This window comes from Vulpes vulpes, chromosome 12, assembly GCF_048418805.1.
Source record: "Vulpes vulpes isolate BD-2025 chromosome 12, VulVul3, whole genome shotgun sequence".
Taxonomy (NCBI): domain Eukaryota; kingdom Metazoa; phylum Chordata; class Mammalia; order Carnivora; family Canidae; genus Vulpes; species Vulpes vulpes.
The window spans coordinates 9,197,638-9,222,331 of NC_132791.1; the positions used below are offsets into that span (position 1 = coordinate 9,197,638).

The window sequence follows — 24,694 nt, forward strand, 5'->3', positions numbered from 1 at the left end:
GCATGCTTCATACTTCATCTAATAGATACAAAAAGGAAAGGCAGGTAACTCATTCCTGAGAGACCTAACTGATGTATGGAAAAGCCAGAAAGGAGGATTTTGCTGTTTTTGTGTTAGTCTAGAATTCTGCAACTCGTTTTCCTGTTATTTTTCTTGTTATTGCTCTAAAGAAGATTTGGGGAACATTGGGCATGTCCATGTTTGGGTCTTTTTCTTTTTTTTAATGTTATTTATTTATTCATGAGAGACACAGATACACAGACACACACAAACACACACACACACACACACACACAGGCAGAGGGAGAAGCAGGCTTCATGCAGGGAGCCCGATATAGGACTCGATCCCAGGACTCGATCCCAGGACCCCAGGATCATGCCCTGGGCCAAAGGCAGGAGATAAACCACTGAGCCACCCAGGGATCCCCTTTTCTAACATTAAATTCTGAAAAGAGACAAATCACCATGTGTAAGACTTGGCAAAATGCTCTTTTTGTATGGCCTGCCAGCTAAGGATGGTTTTTGCATTCTTAAAGGATTATGAAAACAAAGAATAGGCAACAAAGTCCACGTGCCTGTGGTCCATAAAGCCCAAATTATCTGGTCCTTTACAGAAAAAGTTTGCCAACCCATGATCCAGTCCATAAAAGTGAATTTTCCTTACCTCCTAAAAAATTAGAGCAAAATAACAAAGTTTAGGGAATCTATGACTCAAAAAAACCTAACTCATAGGAAACTTGCAATTATAGGATTAAGGCTTTAATATTTTTCTGAAGTGTAAAATAATCCCTTCAAAATCCTAAATGAAAATAATCTTCACCCATTTAATATTGGCTTGCTTATTTCTCATTTGGTGGTTGCAGGGGGTGGAGAAGGAAGAAGGGCCATGGAAATAGATGATGAAGATCAAAAGTAGACAAACATATTGTGGAGTCTGCACACAAGACCTGGAGATGGATGGTTCTTGGCTGGCCACACGGTGACTACCTAGTCATGACATGAAAGTGAAATTGGCTTCAAGTCTGCCAAAGTTCTAGGTTCTCAGATGTCACGTTTAATGATGTCATAGAGAAGTGACCCTTCTATCCCAGCTAGGATCCTTTAATTAATAAGAGACCGCTACAGTGAGTCGACTGGACCAACAGGCAGGTTTCGTCAACAGTTCCCAGTAAATCATGGTTCAGATTATTAAAGACATGGCAAGTATTTATTTGGCTTCATTGATATTTCAAAGGAGACACCCTGAGAACAGATTGGATAAACTTTAAGAATGACTTCCTCTATCAGTATTCCTTCACTGCTGTGTTGCAAGGGAAGATTTTTTAGGTCTTGCTCTCTTTTTTGTGGCACTATCTAGAGAATAGCCAAGGGACAAATTGATCAAAGGGTTTTGTTCTTCCCAGATTCTCATTTCTTGCTCTGACTGTAGCTGGATCCAGGCCAGCTCCTAACACATCCTGTCCTGTGCCTGATGCCACTGATTCCACCTTAATTGCACCTGGAACATTCTATGAAAGGAAAAGTCTACATATTTCTCTTATTCTAGAAAACAGAAGCCTCAGACATGCTTATGGAATAGGGTAGGAAAAATGACAGCCAACAGTATCAACAATTCCTTAGATGGTATTTTATAAAGCCACTTTCTATCCATTGTCCAGTGTTACTGCCACAAAAAATCTAAATGTATAGATAGGTCAGGGAGAGTTCTTTATTTATAAAGAAGAGATTTGCCTCTAAAGGAGTGGTTAAGATCCTATACCATGTAGGAGTGAAATGGGCATTAGAACCCAGATATTCTGATGCCGGGCCCTGTTACCTGAGGCGCAGATCCTGGACTCTGCCTATCAAAGCCCTCTTTCTATATGGAGGGAAGACGGAAGGCCTAGGGCCTGGGCCTGCCATCCATCAGCACCCTCAGACTTAGCCTTCTGGCATTTTCCCCAATTGCAGCTATATATAAGGTCACAAAAAATGAGGCTGGCCAGATTGAAAGATGGCATTGCCGTGTAGATTTGTCATAAGAAAATGTTTTCAGATTAGCTACACATTACACATTAGCTAATGCACATGGTACTTCTTTTTTTGACTTTCTGGGAATCTCACAGAATAAGCCAGGGTCTCTCTAGCCCCTGAGAAGCCCTCACCATCTCCTCCTCAGAGACATCTCCTGAGGACCTGTTGTCTCCTTCATGTCTGTATCCAAAATGTCACCGTCTAGTCAAGATGGACCATGGCCACCCAGACTACAAGTCTAATCCAGTTCATTTCCTTCCTTCCTGCTTTATCTTTCTCCTTTTTTTCTTTATTTGCAATGATCACTAACACACTGCATATTTTACTTACCGATCTTACCATTGGCTTCTGCTTCTAAACGTAAGCTCCATAAAGGCGGGGAAATGTTTGTCCGGTTTTTTGTGCACAGCTGTCTCCTAGCAGTGTGTCCATTACTTGGCCTAGCATCAGTCTCAATAGGTACTTGTCAAAACAATATGTATCCTATGGGGGTATTCCCTTCGGGGGGAACTTAGCCAAGTCAAATTCATAGAACCAGCTAGGCCAGTTTATACCCTAGAACCTGCTGAGAAGTGAAGGTGTCGAGGGCTTGTGAGGGGCATGTACTGTATAGGTTCAGAAGCAAGTGAGAAACAAAGGCTTGGTATGGCTCTCTGAGGAATTAGGTAACCCCCAACCTAGAGGAATATGAGTAAAGGAAGAGAGTTTATCTCCCTTCAGTCATCCATTTCACCTGCTTGAACTAAATCAAATGGTAATGTAATGGTCTATTACAGAGCAGTATGCCATTTGTATGGAATTAGCCCCATCCCTCATTCCAGTGATAAGCCCTGCTTGACTTGATTAATTATGATCCCATCCCCCATCTTAATGATTGGTCCAGGATGAGCACAGGATAGAATCAGGGCCAGTGAGAGGGAGCGTGAACTCCATTACTAGGAAGAACTCAGGAGATGATTTTGTGCGGTGGCGAAGGAAAGGGACTCTGGATTAGGCTGCCTAGATTAGCAATCCCAACTACGCCAGTCACCAGCTGGTTGATCAGGAGAAAGTTAATGACCTTTTGTTTTTTCACCTGTAAAATGGAGATAAAACTAGCACCCCTTCCAGAGGATGGTTGTAAAGATTAAAGGAGAGGACACCAGGTGCAGAGTGAATTAGCTGCTATTGTTGCAATTCCAGTGAGAAAAGGAAAAATAAATCTTGAACATAAAAGTATATATTAGCAAGTCATTCATCAACTAAACAATCCATGAGCACTAACTATGTGCCTAGGTCAGAAGCCATGGTGGTTCAGGACCGAATCAGGATCGAGTTCTCTAGGAGCTTGCTGGATAGGGAAGCCATGCATGATATATAGTATGGACAGTCATTGTCCATAAAGCAAGGCAATTTAAAATGATCTGAGGTTCTAGAAAGGGAAACCTTTACTTAGATGATCTGGATAGCTGATGGAAAAATCACTGAAGATATTCAGCCAGAAGCATGTCAAATGCTTAAATGTATGGTTTGACTACAGCTTTGGTAATGATTACCCCCCAAAGCAAAACAAGAAATGATTCAAGGTGTTAGATTACATTTCTCCTTTTAAATTTCACTATTAATATATGTTTAGGGCCTTGTTAAAAGAAGCCAAATATAGATGTCCACCTTGAACAACTATCTACCACGACCCTCCACCCCTTATCTTTCATTGGTCCATCTCACTTCTCCCCAGAGGTAACCTACCATTACAAACCACCATTTAGTCAATACACTACTAATCAATCATGCAGATTTATAGGTCACTTATGTATACTTACAATAATAAACGTATGTGACCTCAGGGACTTCTAGGAAAGGTGTGTCTCCTGGAGAATGATATGAAAGGGTGAGGTACCTCTTCTAGGTTTACAAAGAACCGAACTGCCATTTATTCTCTGTAAGGCTTTATGAGATTCAGTGATGATGCATGTTTCTTCATTTACGCTCTGGTTTCAGGATGAATTAAAAACATTTTTGAAAGCTGCCGGATGCAAACTTGTGGTGGTTGAATTTTCAGCGAAATGGTGTGGTCCTTGCCAAAGGATATATCCTCTTGTTCATGTAAGTATCACCTGTATATATATCCCAGCTTTAGAAGGAATTTTAAATCCCCTAATAATTTTCTCAGTCAGTCGTAAAAGTTTGCACTTGTGAGTCATATGGAATCATGGTTTTTTGAAGCATCCTGATTTCCAGATGATAATCTATCAAGATCTAATTAGATCATTAGTATCCACACAAGAAGACTAATACTACTTGCCTACGGATAATTCTGCAAGGAGCATCAAGATGTGCAAAACGATACAATTGTACAAATGAATGGATTATTCATAATAATAACATCTTACCAAAGTTTCAGAGTTCAGAACTTCCAAATATTGGTTTATAGAAAAATGTGATACTTGTTTTTAACTATAACATAAAAGAATAAACTTCTCCCATCCTTCAACCCTATTATCAGAACTGAGGTCTTACATATTCTTTCATGTCTTTTCTACTTTATAAAATATTTTAGTAAAATATGCTGCCTAGTTGTAATCGTATAATTATATTTGGGTCTTTTTTCCACGTACACAATTGTTTGTGTTTTTGTTGAGTCTCCAGATTATAATTTTAATATCTCTACAATGTTTCATCTAGTTAATTTCCTTATTGCCCCATTTAAAAGTTTTCACTATTTTACTTATTTTTGGTATCATATGTCACAGAAAGAACCTCAGGGCAGTTTCATTTCTCCTTATAATGCAGAAGTTTCACACTTATGGTCAATTTTGGGAAATCTATTTCTTCAAAGTTAAAGAAGTTTTGATTTCTCTATACAACCAAAAATACTCTGAGTTCTTTTCAGCAAGGTTTCTAGCATTTTGACTTGAACTCTTGAATCTACCTGAATTCATTCTAACCACAGTCACAAGCTTTGATATTGAATTAAAAACAAACCCATATCCAAGTACAGAAATTGGCTACATGACATCTCAACATCCATTCTACGCCTAAAACTCTTGGAATATCCAGAAGAAACATTTTATTATCTCACAGGCCCCTTTATTCTGATACTCAAAACTTGAAGAAAGAAAAGTATTCGAGGTTCGGCTTCCAGAGTATAAATATATTCACACGCCACAGTCAAAGCTGATCAAATTCCAACAGCCAACATGCAACATTTTTAGACAGTGCAATGAAATCTAAGGCTTACTAACTCCTCCCTTCATACCTTTGCCCTGCCATTGTTCTGTAGAGGCTCCTGCAGGTCTTCCTACACCTATTCTCACCTTGGTAGGTACAGTTAGCCCTTTGGAGACAAACCTCCCCAAATGATCCTAATTTGAATGTGCCATCTGTTTCCTATTGGAATCCAGATTAATGCAAATACAGTTTTAAAATAAATTTTGGTACATCCTTACTGAAATACTATCCAGATGTTAAAAAGAATCAAGTAGACCCATATGGAATGGTGGCATTGTCTCCAAGACAATGTAGTATTAAGTAAAAAGAGTATAACATAGAAAAATGTATATAGTATGGTCCCATTTATATAAAACAGACACATACATGTATGTATATACATATACAAACACACATATATGTAGAGAAAGGGGGAACAGAGGATGCATATCAAAGAAGCTTTTTTTTTTTCAGTGAAAGGGTATTAAATTTGGATTCCTTTATTTTTCTCATGCTGTTTGAGCTTTTGCATGATAATGTATCCAAGTACCATATGTGTAATTTTTTGAAACTGCCTGTACATAAGGGGGTGGAGAAAAGGCTTTATTTACTCTAGGTCACTTTATTAGTCAGATATCAAAGCAGGCAACAGAAAGCAAATTAAACAGAAAAGAATTTTAATACAAGGAATTGATCGCTTATAAAATTATTGGAAGACTAAATGAATAGGTTCTATGCATGACTGTCTCAAGACACCACAGAACCACCTTTGGGGATCCTCCTTTTACCTCCCCCACCCAGGAAAAAAAAAACAAACAAACTGATAACAGAGCAACAGCAGGTCGGAATGAGAACTGCAATCAGGAGGCTCCTGCTGCCACAAGTGCCTCTGGACATCTGGGAAGCTAATGTCTTGACACCAGAGCCAGAGTCTGGCTTCTGCTGCTGCCTTCAGCACAACCACTTCCATTGATTTCCAGCAGGAACATCCAAAGGCAAGAAGAAAGTGGCTGCTGTCTCATTTCTGCCTTCCGTGTCTCTCCTGCATGTATCTTGTGGGTAAAACCAAGTTGCATCCAGAACTCTAGCTACAAGGGAGTCCAAGGAATCTCTACCTCTTTTCCTTTCAAGGCTCTGCAGGAAAGTGGAATGGAAGTTAGCCAACTAAACTTCTGTCAAGGACAAGACAGTCAATGATTTCAGGTTTGTGGCCCAGTGGTCTTCTGTGATAACTACTTGGCTTCACTGTTGTAGTGCAGAAGCATCCAGTGGCAATGAGCAAATCAACAGGCAAACCGTGTTCTGATCAAATTTAATTTACAAGACCATGTGGGGACCTGGATTTGTTCGACATGGTGCAGTTTGCTGACCATGGGCTAAGAAGATCACCAGGCATAGAACCCTGAAAAGAACATTTCTGGGAAAGGAGAAGTCATAAATTTGTTAAGAAATTGCATGGTATGATCAGGGGAAGGCAAACAGTCTGTGAGGCTGACTTACAGGGCACATGGTGGGAGTGGTGACACATGAGCTTCAAAAGGAAAGTTGAGGCCAAATCAAGAAGGACTTCATGTTATAATTTAGTGAGTTGCTGTAGATAGTCCAAACGGAAAAATTTTTTAAGGGTTTTGTCATGGTCAAAGGGAGGTTTTAGAGAATATTTTTAGCCATGCTGTATAAAAATGGGTTAGAAAGACTGAAGGCAGGAAACCCAAGGTGACAACAATCTCAATGATAGGTTTTCCAAAACTAGGACAGTGGTTTTGGAGAAAAAAAGGAAGGATCAAATTCAGGAGCTATTTTAGCGTTAAGACCAATAGAATAGGTAACTAAATGGTAGCCAACTACTTATGAGGAAGAACAGAGCAGAAGGAAGAGTTCTTAGGGGAGGGGAGGGGGTCCTAGGGGGATGGAATGGGATAATGAGGAAACACAATGTCCATAGGGGAACCCCGGCCTAGCAAAGAACCCATATGTCTTCCATGTATATGTACCACTTGATGCGAAAATGGCAACTGCCATTTCCTGTCCATTTTCCAACAGACTTGCCAGCCTCTCAAAACTTCATAAATACAATTAGATGTCCACATCAGTCAAACTCATTCCTACAACTTCTACTGGGGAACATCCGTATTTCTTCAAACCCAAAAAGTACAAATCAATTGCCCTGGAGTTCATGGGTGATACCATTTTCCTGCCAGACATAGGGATGCCACTGACCAAAATCAGCTTCTTTTCTGTGTGAAAAATATTCTGAAAAGGCTTTTGGGTTTTCCCCCAAGAGAAACTCTAAGAGAAAACTCTAGAGTTTTCTAGAGAGTTTTCCCCCATTTTTACAACCTTGATGAGCCACTGAAGAAAGAACTTCCACTTTTGTCACGATCCATGAACAACTGGAAAGCATCTCTACAACCGAACTCTGCACATAGCCACCTCATCACCCCATCCCATGCTTCTCCCTGCTTCTCCATGGGAGCAGCTCCCAGAGCCAGCTCCATCTGTTCCTGTCTCCACTTGTCTCTGGACACCTCATCCCCTCAGAAAGAGATCCCATTTGAAATAGGTCACCGGAAATGCTTGAGATATGATGTTAAAGCAAACAAATCAAGAAGCTAGTTAGTGTCCTTAAAGTATGAGCACAACTGTCTGAAAAAAAAACCCCAAGAGCTGACATCCACAGGCTGCTGCCGCTGCATCCACTACTCCCAGACCCGTTACCAACATCTTTGTCACCACTGCTGCCAAAGATGCTTTCAGAACCAAACAGAAGCAGAAGAGAGTTGCTTCTTTCCTCCTCCTACTGTCTGTTTTCCTACAAATGCTTCCCATTAGCAGAACCTACATGGAAGACAGCTGGCAGAGGATCCTGGAAAGTGCAGTTTCAATACGTAGTAGAACGCGGAAGATGTCAATAGAAGCAAAAAAAAAGCAGCGAGGCCGAGGGTTTACACACATATTTTGTATCACCTTAGTCCTCTTAAGGAGTCTCTCAAAAAGCCTGGCAAGAGATGAAGGTAAAAGCAGAGTTTGGGTATTTGGTTCAGAGATCTGTGTTTTGAAGACCCCTGAAGGCAGCCCCTGACCTCTGGCCACTCCAGGACAAAGCTACCATCTGTCCCTTCACCCTGCAGAGTAAATCTGGACCCACCACATATATGACATTATTTCTTTGCTTTCTGTCCTTTCCCAGCTTTGAAACTCTGGTTCTTGAGACTCTGGTTTAGACTCCACTGGTCCTTGCTTGACCTTGGTATCATCCCACATTTGACTTTGATGCTTCAGGTCCTAGGCAGTAGTGAAATGCCAGAGTGATGCTTAGCTCTCTTGAACAACCTTTTTGTTCATTGTTTGTTTTTGCCAAAAGACATGTGTGTAATCCTAACGTGGGATTTAGTATTAATGCTAGGCTAATAGGAAATTTTTATTCCTTTATTTTGAAGGCAATGTCGCTGAAATACCAAAATGTAATGTTTGCTAATGTGGATGTGGATGCTTCTCAGGTAAGAATCATAAATCCTTCCATGAGGATACATAAAACCCCAAATGCATGTCATTGACAGCACTGCCTCGGTGATTATATAATCTATTTCAAGTCTAGTGGAATTTCATGATTTTTTTCCTGCTAAATTGCAGTAAACTTTCTCATCATGTCCTTGTATATTTTGTATTAATTTTAAAAACAAAAAATCCCCAGCAAGAATGTGACTCTCTTGCTGCCCCCATCCCCTCCCGTACTATGGCAGACTTCACCACTCAATCCTAACATTTTCTCCACTTGCCCTGGGCTCAGCAGAATTGCTCTATGCAGACAATACCAGTTGGGTGATGTTGGGCTCAAGATGAAAAGTGTTTTTTCACCCTTGCAGTAAGTTTTTAATCCATTTCTAAAACCTAACCGAATGCAATACAGACATTTTAATTTACCTTGCTTTCCTCTTGCTATACCTTATGCTTTTTGTGAGTTTTTTTAAACACCACAAGGAATTCCAAGAAATCCTTCCCTCATGACCCTCCCTAGAAACCTTCTTTCCACAACCCCCGCAAAAATAATCAACCTCATGTCCTCAGTCAAAATGTGCCTTATTGGATTGAATCTGACTTTTAGAATACAAAAAAAAAAAAATCCTGTTATTCACCCATCTTTTTCTTTAATAGTTTTGTAACTTCTTATCACCTCTATAAACCTTAGTTTCTTCATCTATAAAACAGGGCAAGTAATATTTAACAAAATATAAAATGAGCTAAAATACATAAGATGCATGACATAGTGTCCAGCACATAATAGAAGTTTCATGTCTCCATTTCCATCAAGCTTCATCAAAGTGAGACAGTGTTGAATTGCCTTTTAAGCTGAACCATTCAGAATTCAGAACACAGAAAAGCTGTGCATTCAGAATATACTAGAATCATTATCTCTTTGTCCTTTTTTTTTTTATATTCAGAGTTGTGCAACAATCACTGTAATGAATTTTATTTCAAAACAAAACACCCCTCTTTGGGAGTTCTAATGGCCACTCCCAGTTCCTTCTATCCCAACTCTGGGCAACCACAAGTCATGTTCTGTCTATAGATTTGCTTATTCTGAACATTTCATATAAATGGAATCATTATATAGGTGGTCATTTGTGACTAGCTTCTTTCACTTAGCCTAAGTTTTCAAGGTTTTCAAGGTTCCCCATGTAATAGCAGGCATCATTTTATTCCTTTTTATGGCTGAATAATATTCCATTGTATGGCTTCACCACCTTTTATTTAGCCATTCAACTGTTGATGGACACTTGGGTTGTTTGCACCTTTGGAGTTTTATGGGTAATACTGGCATAAACATGTATATATATTTTTTCATTTCCCTTGAGTACTTATCTAGCAGTGGAACTGTTGAGTTATATTGTAACTCTATGTTTAACTTTTGGAGGAATTGGCAAAATGTTTGCTAATGTGGCTACACCATTTTGTATTTCTACCAGCAATGTGTGAGGGTTCTGATTTCTCCACATCCTCACCAACACATGTTATTGTCTGCCTTTTTGACTAGAGCTCTTTTCCTTTGAAGGTGGAACAAAATGCCCACTTTTCTTTAACAATAATTTATTTATTTTAGTTACCATTGCTGTGGTCGTGAAAATTATAATTTAATGTTTGTGCACGTTATAGGTGGCAGGGGAGAGATTCACTCCATGAAATGATAGGTATATTACAGAGAAAAGTCCAGTTCTGTTGATCATGTGGGTGGCTAATTTTCTTTTGACTCTTGAACAAAATAAACAAAAACTGGCATTTGAAAGCATATTGTAGTGGATTAAAACAATTGGAATCCTGACATATTTTCTTGTCTTTTGGTTCATCTTTCAGAAAGATATGGACAGTGGAGGAGGGAGTAGGGTTTAAAAGAAAAAGACATGTAAGCCTTACTTAAAATGCAAGACCAGGGCAGCCTGGGTGGCTCAGTGGTTTACTGCCGCCTTCAGCCCAGGGTGTGATTCTGGAGACCCAGGATCAAGTCCCATGTCAGGCTCCCTGCATGAAGCCTGTTTATGTCTCTGCCTCTCTGCCTCTCTGCCTCTGTGTGTGTGTGTGTGTGTGTGTGTGTGTGTGTGTCTTATGAATGAATAAATAAAATCTTTAAAAAAAAAAAAAGCAAGACTAGTGTATTACCCCATGTCTCAAGTGTGCCTTATAGAGATGTCTTTATACTTCCTTATTTTTGCAATGTGCTGTTTCCATATTGAGTCCCACTGGGGTCCCTCTGCAATCTTTTCACAAGTTCATTTAAATAGAGCTCATTTAGTCCTTCAGCATCTGTTCTATTTGGCCTCCATCTCTCAGCCCTCTCCTAGGGCTCTGGGTTGAGAAAGCTCAGGAATGCGGAGAGCAACCATTTTCTATTGTAACATTCCTGGAGGCTTTGACATTCCTTGGCAGGAGAATCTGTAAAGTGTTAGCTGTCCCTGGGCTTCCAGACATGCCTCCTGAGAAGTCACCAGGTTCTGGGCTCGGTGTAGAGAGAGGATACCAACATTATGACTTCATGCCATTTCTTTCCTTTCCCAGGAGTTGGCCCAAATTTATCGTGTCAAAGCAGTACCCACATTTCAGATGTTCAAGCAGACCCAGAAGGTATGTTTCCATGGTAACTGGCAGAGTTGAATTATAGAATCATCAGAATCTAAAAAAAGGCCTGAGGTATCCAGGATGGATGAAACAACTGCACTTATTTTTAATATATAGCAATGTAACTCTTAGTTTCTGCACTTTCCATTATTGGCAAGGAGCACACAAAAATGCATGAATTATAATAAATCTCCTCATTCAGACCATATGAGATATCCAAATCCATAAGAAATATCTCATCTCATCCCTATCTTCTCCCTTTTGTTGGGGGCAGAACCATCAAAAAAAGAATCTTACAGAAAAGGACATGATGAAATTCTCACACAAATGCACAGAGATTGTAAGCAATGCCTGGGGAAATGTTAATCAAACAGTCTCAAGGCAGGATTAGCCTAGTGGGTGAGCATGCAGGCTCTGGATTCAGGTTTCTGTGGTTCAAAGACCTGTTCTGCTACTTTCTAGCATTTTACTTAAAAATTCTCTTTGATCATAGTTTCCTTATCTGTAAAAACAAAGATCGTCACAAGTTTTTCCCTTCATGGGGTGTTGGAAGATTTAATGTGAAATAAGAAATGAATTAATGTGACTCACGTTTGCAGATCCATCCTAACATGCATTAAGTGCTGGCACATTGTGGTAGTTGTTATCATGCAGATATTAATGAAATAAAATGTCTAAAATACTTCCTGTTTAATGAAACCAGTAATTCCACATATGGCCGGGAGCACTGACAACTGTACACACCTTATGAAAGTGGCTTTACAATACAAATAAGAGGAGCAAACTATTTCTTTTCACTCAATTATCCACTCTTGGGAACTTTTGCTACAGAAATACCTAAAGGAAAAATAAGCAACTAAGGGTATAGTAATTGTAGCATTACTCCTAATAAAATACAAAACAAGCTGAATGTCTTTTCTAGCAGAATTGCAAAGTGATTTGTGATACATCTACTCTATGAAACAGTATACAATTAAAAGTTGGGAAGAACATATGGAAAGCAAAAATATTCATGCTTAAACTTTGTTAAGATTATGTCTACAATATAAAAAATGAAAGCAGTTGATAGGCTATTTCATTTTCAGCTTCTATCTATTGTGTATTTGTTGCAAAATAATCGGTGCAATAGATAGAAATAATTCTTCAAAAAGAATCAACACTACCTATTCCCTCTCTTGAGTGTTTACTTGAAAATGGAAACTATTGAACAGATGCACCCTCCACTCCCCACCCCCCACCTATCAAATTGTTTATGTGTCATTTTTTGTTATCTTCTCTTCCATCTCAGAAATGAGAATGCTTCCTTCTTTGGAAATGGATTTCATACATTGCAACTTGATAGCGTTCCCTCCTGTGTGCTCCAGGCCTCCATTGATCAACTGTCTTCTTTTGGACCTAGTGTTTGGATGCTCCTTTTTGCCACTGACTGCCATTCTTCTCTCTCTATCAAGAGTTCTTTGATTTTCCTCCAAGGAACCATGCCATTTCCCATTCTTGGTCCATGCGCTTCCTTAGGGCTTCATCTCCAGGCCTGGGCCCGTGAGTGAACTCCATTCTTATCAGGAATGGGCCCTTGACTCCAGTCTAGCCAATCCAAGCCCAATCAGAGCTAATTCTAAGACTTGACATAAGCAGCTAGGTACAAGCCTTCTCTTTTGATTTCACTGGATTTGAACTTGGGAAGATATGAAGCTGAAGGTACTACAGCTAGCTTGCCACCACAGGGAACCTGAAAAAGAAGCCACCACACAGCAAAAAAGCAGAGTCAAACTAGGAAATAATAATGGCATTGATTGAACCCTGAATCTATCCATGCCTGAAGCTGTACTACACCTGCAGATTCTTTAGTTGTGTAAACCTGGGGTTGTTTTTTCAATTACTTACAACCAAAGAATCTCTAATGACAAAATTAATGTTCTCTTAAACTACTCTCCTCCATTTCATGATCTAACTCTCAAAAAAGTAGAATATACTTACTGCCTTCAGTTCTCATTTTCCACTTACTCCTTCATCTGCTCTTTAAAAAGTCGCCAAGGATCTTCCAGCATCTAATTCAAATAGCCATTTCTCAATCCTTGTATTCCTTGGTTACACAAAAGCACCATTAACTAACTAGCTTCTATATTCTGGAAACTTCCTCCTCCTTTGGCATCTATCCCTGATCCTGCCCCCAAGCTCTCCTCTGGCTTATCTCCTGCTGTCCTAACATGTAAGTATTTCCCAAGGTTCTATCTTTTTCCCATTCTTTTTTTTTTCCTTTAGTAATTTCGTCCCTACCTCTAGTTCCAACTGTAACTACCTATAACACAAACAAGTGTGATAGACCTCCTCACCTGAGTTTACACCACAGATCTTTTCTCTTTTCCCAATAGATCTTGGCACAGCTCCACATATGTCATTCCTCTATTTAAAATCGGATCCCCCTTCTCCTCCACTGTCTGCAGAATCAAGACTAAACCCTCGTGTTCAAGTCTGGCATTCAAATTTCTCTATAATTCAACCCAATCTTCTTTTCCAAGCCCACTTCTGTTTGACTCAGACCTTGATGTATTTTTGTCATACTGTTTCAAGCACCCAGAGGAGTTCACATCAATGTCTAGAAGAATCCCCCCTTGACAGAAAATACTCATTTTGTGTTTGATTCATGAGTGAGTGAATAAATGAAAGAGTAAATAAAAGCTGAGCTGCTGTCTTTGCCTGACATCCCACTGCCAGCATTGCTGTTTCTCATTCTGACTGGAGAATTTCTCTTCAGCTCAGAACAGATTTCTGTGTTCATCTCTTCTGTAGATGATATTGCTTAAAGTCTATCACCATTCAGTAGTTTGTTCTCCATTTTATGAAACAAAGCTTTGGTTTCTCAACTGACTATGTGTCTAGGCTGCTCTTGATCAAATCCATAGCTATAACTTGAGGAAAGGCTTGGCCCCGCTTGGTCTCAGTTCTGTATGGAGGTGAAAAACTCTCAGCTGGGTGGGGTGACCTCTTATATTCAATTATTTCTTAACTATTTTCTACAGGGTATGGATCCCTTTTGAATTGATGGAACAAAATGCCTGTATTCTAGGCAGCATGAAGGATCTAAAATTTGAATTTTATGCCAGTTAGCTAACAGAAAATAAAACTAACTGAATTGATGACCGTGTGTTAAGCTCATCTACCTCCCTATATTCTAATTCCAGCATCAGCCAACCAGCCTTTTATAACGTGGATATCCATGTCCCAAGAAATGTTCTTGAGAACTGAGTGTCACATTGAAACCATTGAATACCATTGAATACCATTGTTGGTATTACCAACATACCATCCTGGTTATGGAGTTATTTTTAAAAATACACACACAACAACAACTTGAGATCATTTATAGCATAATATACAAATAATTCTACTTCTAGACTTCAGTGTGATCTCCAGAAGGATTCATACTTGGATCAATTTAGATATCATTTGAAAACCTACAGAAAGGATTTGCAATGCTGGCTTCCTTTCGACAAAGAATCAATCTTCTGTACAAAAGACAACAGCAAAAAAATGCACGCAGGAGATCCTAAAGAGATGGTATTACAGATCTCTTTACCTCTTCCACTCAATCCCTAGCGTTTGGTATCTGAGCATCTATATAGGGTCTCTGGACGGTACTCCCCTCTACCATTGCATCCAAAGCTGTGGTCAAAACCTGAGACCTCTGAAATGCCCCCAGGTTCTACCTTGTAATGGTCTACACAGGAAAATCACTGGAACCAGAGAAAATTGGGCATAGCTGTGCAAAAGAACCAACCAGTCTATGTGAATTTCCCTCCTTTCTCATAGGAGTTGACTGGGAAGGCTACCAATGTCATTCATTGTTCTCCTTAGGGTAGAAAAAAATTAAATTCACTTTGAGACCTCTTCCATCTTTCTTTTGTCTGGGACAGCACAACTGAAAATTGGCTTAAGAAAGTAAATCTTATTTACCTAGTATTTTTTAAAAACCCACCTAGAATCCAGTTTCTATTAAGGGATGTTATAAGAAATGTACTCACATTTCTGGTAAAATATCTGGCAAGGAACCATGATCCATTATACCTTTCAAAATGTACATTGTGTAAAAAGCTTTGTGATAATTCCTCATAGAACAGAGTTAGGAGAATATTTACCACCCTTAAAAATATGATCTACTCCCTTCCATTAGATCAGAAGGTTTAGGGTTTCTCTTTGTCTATTGATGCCAATAATCTCAAGATTACTTCCTTTACTCAAATACAATAGCCTCCTTTATCTGCAGTTTTCTGGCATTCCGTAATTGCCATCTGCATATTGAATCATACTTGAATGGTTTTGTTATTTTATCTTGCCCTTGATTCTAGCTCATTTCAAATATTTTCAAAATATATAGAATATAAACAAATAAAACTTAAAAGTTGCTATTTAAACAAAGGTAAAGCTATTTAACAATGACTCGGGGTCATGGTGGATAATGGGCATTACGTGGTGCTGGAAGTTTTCACGCAGATTTGGTGGCCACCTAGCAGGGATGCACTATAAATGACAGTTGTAATTATTTCACAGTGTTAGGGCAAAGGACAATGAAAGCAAATTCTAGGTAATAAATAAGGTGGAATTATTCTTTCCTGCTGTATTCTTTCCTTCATGTTTTCACCTGGGACATCACATCCTGTTCCTGTAAGATTCAGTGTGGTTAAAAAAAAAAAAAAAATTTCTGCAAAGCCTTTCAGATGGACCATCCAAAACTTTAGCTGATTATTTTTTTAACCAGAATATTATACTGTATTCTATTGTAAATAGAAAAATACATATATACACATAAACTGCAATATGCATATAATACTAGTTATTCATCGAGGCTCTGAAGCCCATCAGTAGATCCCCTGGGCTAATAACATTGATTCCAGACCAAAGTTGGCATAGGTCAAAGGAATAGCAGAAGGGAAGAGTAACAATTTCTTAGGATCTCGGCCAACTGCTTATACATTGGCCAACATCAGAAAATGGTTCCATCTTTCATTCTTTGATATGAGAGTAAATGGCTTCTCAAAGCACTTAAATCTACTCATAAGAGCAATGGGATATTGGTGCATAGATGCTAATAAGTAGGGTTATTTACAAGTGAATAATTCAGAAAAACTGAGTGCTCCTGTACTCACATCAAGTGGGAGGAAGTTCCTGCCCTTTTGCCTGTGAACAGTAAGGCTCCTGCTGAGGTCATAGAAATCATTTCCAACAAGCTCCCTTCTTCAAGTAGGTACAGAGATTGAAAGAATCCCCAACACCTTGGTGTGCTCAAGAGAGGACAGGATTGGTGTCTTTAAGGGCCAGGCAGGGACAATAAATGAGACAACAGGAAGTGAGGAGAATGGTGGTCCCTGGAGAATCACCCTCCCAAATGCTCAGTGTTCAAGTTCATAAGAAACAGTGCTTGACTCATTGACCAAAAGAGTGTCTGCAGCTAATTCTTGCTGTCTCTGGAGTCAGACAGCTGTAGATTGATTATTAGTGGGTGACCTTAGGACTGTGCCTTCACCACCTTGAGTTCAGTTTCCTTCTCTATGAAATAGGGACTAGATCATGTATCTTTGAACTGTTGTCATGAAAATTTGTGATAATGTATATAAAGTGCTTTAGCACGGGACTTGGTGCATATTTTAAAATAAGACTATTGCTAGAGCCCTAGAATCTATCTGTGTGCCTATCTCCCTGAAAGTTTGTGAATAAACAGAAATTCGGAAACAGTTGTTAAGAGAGATCTCTAAGAGTCTTTGAATAACTACAATATCCACTTAAGCTAAGCCATCTTAGCATTTGGGAATCAACCTGTTATGGATGGTGTTAGATACAGAGGGAGGGTTCCACCTGAGGGAAAATAAAAGCACTCTCCCATGGTGTTCAAGTCCAAAAATGCATGTCAGCCCCATAAACAGCAGATACATTGGCAGAGATTAATTGACTGAAAGGAGCAGGAACTAAGTGAGATGGAGGGAAAGTGACAGAGAGATGGGCAGCAAATATTTATCACCATTTAGCAGTGATATTGTTCTAGGTATTAGCAATTCAAAGGAAGTAATTACTTATATTTCTCTTTTCTCCAGGGCAGGGATTAGGGTGAAGCCAGTGAGGCAGGAGATTGCCCAAGTATAGGGTGGAATCCTGTCTTTATTTGCATTTTTGATATTTTGTTCATGATGGAGTTTTTGCAATGTTTAACTTTTTATTTTTTTTTTGTTTTTTGTTTAATGTTTAATTTTTTAAATATTTATTAAAATATTATGTATCTTGATTACTGAGTTCTGGGAACCCCTTAAATTTTACATCCTCCTCTTAGCCCTGTCCTCTAAGTTTTAAATCATTGAAATATCGGAGTACTTCATTCAGTGATTGGCCAGAAAGACTTACAAGACTCAATAGCAGATTATACTTATAGCTAAGATTTACTACAATGGAAAATAGAGAGCAAAAGCATCAGGAAAAAGATAAGCATTGGCAGAGTCCAGAAAGGTCCAGAATAGGCTTCTGATGTTCTTCCTTGGCTGGGGACACATAGCAGTGCTGTTTTTCGCTCTCTGGTAGTAAACTTCCAGGACATCTGTAGAATGTTTCTTTTTTAAAAAGTTATTTATTTATTTATTCATGAGAGACACAGAGAGAGAGGCAGAGACACAGGCAGAGGGAGAAGCAGGCTCCCCATGGTGAGCCTGATACAGGACTCAGTCCCAGGACCCAGGAATCATAACCTGAGCCAAAGGCAGATGCTCAACCACTGAGCCACCCAGGAACCCCTATGGAATGTTTCCACCTAGGGATGTTTTTGTTTTTTTGAGGCTCAGGGCCTGAGGCCTTTATGTGGGGACTGGTCATATAGACATATCTTGCTAGGCAACCATTGCTATACCACCAGCTATAACAATGGAGACTAGGACCCCCAACAATAAAACCAGGTGCACATTATCAAGACTGATTGTTTATGCAAAGCAAGCCAGTATGGCTTGATCCATCACTCCAGGTATATATAACAAAATCATCAATCATTAATACAAAGAACACTTTGGTGGGGAAGGGAACACATTTTCTAGGGAGATTGATGAAGGCTCAAGCATGGTTCCCTTGGAGACAAGAAAGAAATAAGGAGCCAGACCTGCGGTGTTAACTCCTCTCAGAGAGTCATCTGAAAATCAAAACATCACCTTTATTGTAAGTAGTAGTAGCACTATATTGTGCTGATTACGGAGCATGGCTTAGACTCATGTCAATAGACTTCCTAATGTTCTCTTAAAGCCTAGATTTTGAGATGACCCACCTAGGGAGAATCTGGGCTGCAGAGGAGAAACTTACCCACCTAGGTGAAGGAGACGATTGTTGCTTTTCACAATGGCATGCTCCAAAAGTGAGGACACAGGGTGATGATAGATAGCCCTCTAGACCTGCCTGAGGCTTACTTTCAGATGCACTTTCCAGAAAAAGAAAGACAGTGGCAGGAAAGCAGACCTGTCCCTTTGGGAGAACACCCTCAAAAGGGAGAGGATAATCATGAACTCATTCCTTTGTCTAGGCTCAACTAAGATGCTCACCTCAACCTGAGAAGTCAGTGAAGGGATTTCCCAGTGTTGGACAGTTGAGCAGATTTTCCAGGAACATGAGAACAGGAGTATAGGTCATTGAAGGGAATGGCTCCAAAACCATTATTATCCCTGTGAACAAGTTTTCATCCCACACTTCTAGTAACGGGCAGAATGACATCTCCTCTGGCCAGAGTCCAAAATCACTTTTCCTTATTCTCAGTGTGACTTAGGATAAATTGCCACAACATTAGACTCCTGTTCCTTTTCCCCTTCAACAGAAAACCACATTGTCCTGAGTGATAAGCAGCTTCATGTATCTGTTCAACACCTTCAGTTGATGGCAAGCTGTGGCCCCAGGGTCAAATCTGACCCTCCACCAGTTTTTTTACATAAAGTTTGCCTGGAACACAGTCATGTCCATTTGTGTAAACATTGTCTTTGGTTACTATCACACTACTGTAGTAGATCTGAGTAGTTTCAACACGCACCATATGGCCTGCAAAGTCTAAAATAGGTATTGGGCCCTTTACAAAAAGTTTGTCAACCCCTAACATAGAGGAAAGCACTTTAGTCATTATTTACTCCACTGGTACTTAAGAAACAGGTAGGTAGCCAGAGTTTCTAAACCAGCTACGAGAAAATGAAAGCAAATGAAGTACTTTCCTGAAATCTCACTATTGGAAACAAAATGAGGCCAGTGTAGGTGAGAAAAAAATTGGATAATAGATTGTTCTCATATTCCCTTTTTCTTGAATCCAAATGCATATAAGTTCAAGCTGTTTGAAACAGATTATTTCTAAGAGGCCCTGCCTTCTTGGGTTGATTTAGCTAAACTCCAAAACCAGGGTTGAGCTGCTTGCATTTGCAAGAACGCCCTGCAACCCTCCAACACGTTGTGAAAGTCCAGGGGGAAGTGTGCAAACACCCACATTGTGATGCAGATGGCTGGGGAAGGAATGGGTCTGGTTGAATCAGAGAAAGAAGCCAAGATGGGATCAAAAAGTAATTAACACCAACCAGCTCTCCACAGGTGGGCGCACTTTTAAAAGTTCTCTTATTAGACAAATATTCATCCCCATGTCATTAATAAGAGCTAATGCCTTAAAAAAACCCTTTGTAAAGAAGGAACATTATACTGTTGCAGCTTATAAATTTATATTGTATGTCCAAATGCTTCTACAGCCTTCTCCCAAAAAAGTGTCTTGTGTTGGTTGTGTGGGCTCTTTTGTTTATGTTGTTATTGCTATTGTTGCTTTGAGGATTTTGTTTTCTTTTTTTTTTAAGATTTTATTTATTTATTTGTCACAGAGAGAGCATACACGGGTGAAGCAGCAAGCAGAGGGAGAGGGGGAAGCAGACTCCCCACTGAACGGGGAGCCCGATGCGGGGCTCGATTCCAGGACCCTGAGATCATAACCTGAGCTGAAGGCAGACACTTCACCAACTGAGCCACCCAGGTGCCCCTGTTGTTGTTTTTAACTCAGTAAAGATAGCTGGAAAATTGGTGAGCTTTCATTCAGCTGGTCCAAACCTAACTTCAGTATTTAACCAAATTGCCTCTCAACTGGCCGAGGTATTTTATTATAATTAATCTATCTATAAATAATAATATTTATTATAATTACAACTAGACTTTAATTCATACTCTCAGAAGTCCATTTGTTAGGAAGGGACCCCTCTCTCTAGGCCTTTTGCATTTTCTCAGTAATATATTTTTTGCAGGTGATTGAATGTCTTTGGCATAAAAAAAAAAAAAAAGAAAAGAAAAGAAACCTGCCTCTGGTTGGACCTGAGTGATGGGTAAATGGGGGACAGGGAGTCACTTTCTTATTGTCTTTTTGTGTATGTTTGAAAATGTTTGTAATGAGGGGCACCTGGCTGACTCAGTTGATGGAGTGGACTCTTGATCTTGGGGTTGTTAGAGCCTCATGTTGGGCATGGAGATTACTTAAAAATAATATCTTAAAAAATGTTCATAATGAAAGTTTTTTAAAGTGATTTTTGGATATAAATGGTTCTATAATGCGTAGTTAGACCCCTCACATCCCCTTGGGCTCTGCAAACCAGAGGTCATCACTTTCACTAGCAGTCCTTGCTGGGGTGGCAACAGTGCTCGTAAACTGAAGGCACTGAGAATTGAGAGAAGTAAACATTGCTTCCTAATCCCTCATAGTGGAGCATCCCTTTGAAAGACACAGCCAAATATTCAGATTAAAATAAGAAAACAGGGCAGCCCAGGTGGCTCAGTGGTTTAGCGCCGCCTTCAGTCCAGGGCTTGATCCTCAAGACCCAGGATCAAGTCCCACGTCCGGCTCCCTGCATAGAGCCTGCTTCTCCCTCTGCCTGTGTCTCTGCCTCTCTCTCTGTCTCTCATGAATAAATAAATAGAATCTTTAAAGAAAAAAAAAATAAGAAAACATTTTGGGCAGAAATTATATGCTAGTTTCCTTGCATATATATCTCTTCAAAAGAAAGTTACTTATGTAATAAGCTCTTATCAATCAGCTGCTCCTCATTCAGTAACTACATTTATGAAACTCTTGTAGTCAAAGCCCCGTGCTAGACGGGGAGACACATACCATTTGCTTTTGGCAAACCAGACAAAGAGTAAAATAGATAACACCTGGTCTCTGAAACATAACACTACCCAGAGTCTTGGACCTATACCTCAGGGACCAGAAATCAGCTTAGCTCAGCTCACTTCAGGCCCAAAACCATTAAGAGGACACCTACTCTGTTTAAGGTTCCTAGTTAGATACTAAAAATATGGAGGAAATAAATGAGGCAGAGTTCCCACCCTTGGTCAACTGCAGAAGACAATGTAACAAAATCAACTCTTGAGTAGTGGAATACGCAGGTTCTAAGAGGTCACAGAGATTCCATGAGTTAGATCATGAAAGATGGTTAGGACTAGCAGGTGAGAAAGAAGGGAAGAAGTGAGAGTGACAAAATACTCTGGGCATGTATCAGGAATTTTTTGACAATACAATAGTATAAAATTACCACTAGAATATGAACTCCAGAGGGGATTTTGGTCTGGCATGTTCACAATGTCTGGCTCATAGTGGACGTTTATTAAGTATTGGCTAAATTAAATAAATGAATGAATCCAACTATACAGTGTTGCTAACAGTCAAAGTTTCAGGTAGAGAACGACAGTGAGTTGTGGTCCTGTTGACAGGACAAAACCAAGGAATCCCTGAAAGGACCTGGGATTTTATAGTGGTGGAGAAGCACTGAAGAACTTTATAAAACCTAGATTTGTGTTTTGGAGCTTCAAGGGGAGGAAGGGAGCTTAGGGACTCAAGACTGGAGACAGACAAGTTGTAAGCTGTTGCTAAAGTCCAAGGGAAAGTTGATGAGGTAAAATCCATGGAATTTGGTAACAAATTCAATGTCCCCTAAAGCCACCACAATGGCTAACATGAAAAAGAACCAAGAGTTGTCAAGCATATGGAGCACCCAGAACATTCATCCTCTGCTGGTGGAATATAAATTGGTAAAAATCACTTTGGAAAACTGTTGGCCAAACCTGGTCATTCAGGTGGCCAAGCCCTGCCTATGTTCGTGCCAGGGGTCCTCACCTGTGTACCCACCCAGTCTCAGAGGATTATGAAACGCCCTTCGTGCCTATAGCCACCATCCGGCTGCCACCCGACTCTTAGAAAAGAAACACTTGGAAACACTTTGTAGATCCATTCTGACACCTTCCTCCCCGGCAGCCAATGCCACAAGAACTATTTGTAAGAGGAAATGAGTACAAACCAGGCAACCCAGATAAATCATGAAATTCTGCACCCACACTTAGGTAACCCTATTCTCAAGACTCAAAAGAGCTATTTGCTGTTATGGAAGTGGATTCGTGGGCGAGCCGGTAAGTGAAAGGGGATCAAGATGAAGTCACAAGTCTGGGGTATACTTTCAAGAAATAGAATGAACCATGATGCCCACAGGCAGCACCCAGATAGAATGCTGCTGCCTGGGGACGCAGAATCATTAGAATCTTGGATAGTTTCTTTTCTCCTATATACTGAGCCCTGAAGTTGTTCTAGAACTTTCCAACTCCTGTCACCATTTCTGGCCGTTGAAACCTTCCTCCTTGGAAACTCAGATCTTTAGCTAATCCCATCCTCAGTTTACTCATATTTTGCCTTCATACAATTGATACCGAAGTGATAATGCATGGTAAGAGTCTTAAACTTCCATATTTCATCAAACGTAAGATGCCCATTGACAGATGCACCATTATGTTACTACTGAAAAGTGTTCCAAATGAAGTATACCATCCACAGTGAAGTACATCCTGAGTCAGAGATGTGACAATTTGAAATGAAAATGTGCTTTTTAGAATCAATTGGTTATAATAATATTACCTGTGCAAGGGTCAGGGCATAGGAAGTCACATCTCATTCGATTTCAGGAAATCATGTGTATGAATTAATAAGTCCTTAAGACCAATGTGTAAAGGCTCTGAAAGCTTCAATGATTGAGTTTTCTCATTTCTAACACATTTAGACCTCAGTTTATAAGACTACTATGGAGAATATATAAATCTGGCCAAAAAATTGAAACATCATGAATTTAGTGTGCTAAATATGTATTTATATCTTAAGTATTTTTCAGATAATGGAAATGAGTAGAGGATAATTTAACAGGAACAAAACTCCTCCAAACTCTAACATCTTTGCAAATATTTGAACCAATAAATATTTCACCTTTGTGTATTTGTGAACAGATTTTTGAATTTTGTGGAGCTGATGCTCAAAAATTGGAAGCGAAGATTCAAGAACTAATGTAAGCCGATCTCCAAGATAAAATACATTTGCAACATTTTAAAAGGCCGCAGCTAATGTGTTTGTGTTTTTATTTGCAGCGAATATTGTAATGCTCGATGGGGCTTTCTCCTAACACTTTACAGTTGAATCCCACCTTGCAACCTCACTGCAAAATGGCTTAAAGCCCTTGCGGTATCAGAGAACGTATCTCTCCCGTTCTCTAACTTGGCCTTTCCACTAACTCGTGCACATTTCTTAGGCAATGTGACCTCCACAGCAGAGGCCCTGCATAGCTAAGTAATACCACGCCATTAGGAAGGTTTTGCAGAGATTGCCAAAGATGGAATTCTTCACAGCGATCAAGAAACAAACAAATGCCCTATTGCCCTGGTGTACTCCAAATACAGAGGCCAATTCAAATTGAGCCATCATTTGTGGTACAAAATTTTTCTCTGATGCATCAGTTTGTATTAGAACAGTGTCACTCTTCTTTTCCCCAATACCTTTCTAAAACTCTTTTGTAGGGAGGCCTGAGTGGCTCAGTGGTTGAGCGATTGCCTTTGGCTCAGGTCGTGATCCTGGGGTCCTGGGATCAAGTCCTGCATCGGGCTCCCCGCAGGCAGGGCAGCCTGCTTCTCCCTCTGCCTGTGTCTCTGCCCCTCTTTCTCTGTGTGTCTCATGAATAAATAAATAAAATCTTAAAAAGATAATAAAAGTAAAATTCTTTTATAAGTTAAAAAAAAAATCCACACACGCACAAAAGCTGGAAAGTCCTTTTACTACCTATGTTTTTGTTATTGTTAATTGAGACAGCTCAGACATTTAGGGCCCAGAGAAGACAGCTTCTCACACTAACTATTCCCACATGGGGCTACCATCAGATGAACACTGGGGATCTGGGATCTGAAGCCTAGAGTGGAGCCAGTGTTCCCTAGCTATTAAATTAATAAGATTTTGACAGAATCTTAGAATTCTTTGCAACATACATAGAGTAGCAGAAGCCAACAGATGCTAGCTTAAGAGAAAAGGGGCACCTTGTAATCATTCAGTAAA

At 39.7% G+C, this 24,694-nt stretch overlaps 1 protein-coding gene across 3 annotated transcripts; it reads left to right on the forward strand.

Annotated features, from left to right (window-relative positions):
* The first annotated feature begins 1,175 nt into the window (after positions 1-1,175).
* Positions 1,176-23,664, forward strand: TXNDC8 (thioredoxin domain containing 8). Of its 3 annotated transcripts, XM_072731975.1 has the most exons (6): positions 1,176-1,199; positions 3,994-4,098; positions 8,643-8,702; positions 11,254-11,319; positions 22,675-22,740; positions 23,602-23,664. In XM_072731975.1, exons 1-6 carry the CDS (start codon positions 1,176-1,178, stop codon positions 23,662-23,664), a joined length of 384 nt encoding a protein of 127 aa, XP_072588076.1. The 3 variants fall into 3 exon arrangements, with proteins under 3 accessions (XP_072588076.1, XP_025858496.1, XP_025858497.1); XM_026002711.1 differs by lacking the exon at positions 22,675-22,740; XM_026002712.1 differs by lacking the exons at positions 8,643-8,702; positions 22,675-22,740; positions 23,602-23,664 and adding an exon at positions 12,829-12,939.
* The last annotated feature ends 1,030 nt before the right edge of the window (positions 23,665-24,694 follow it).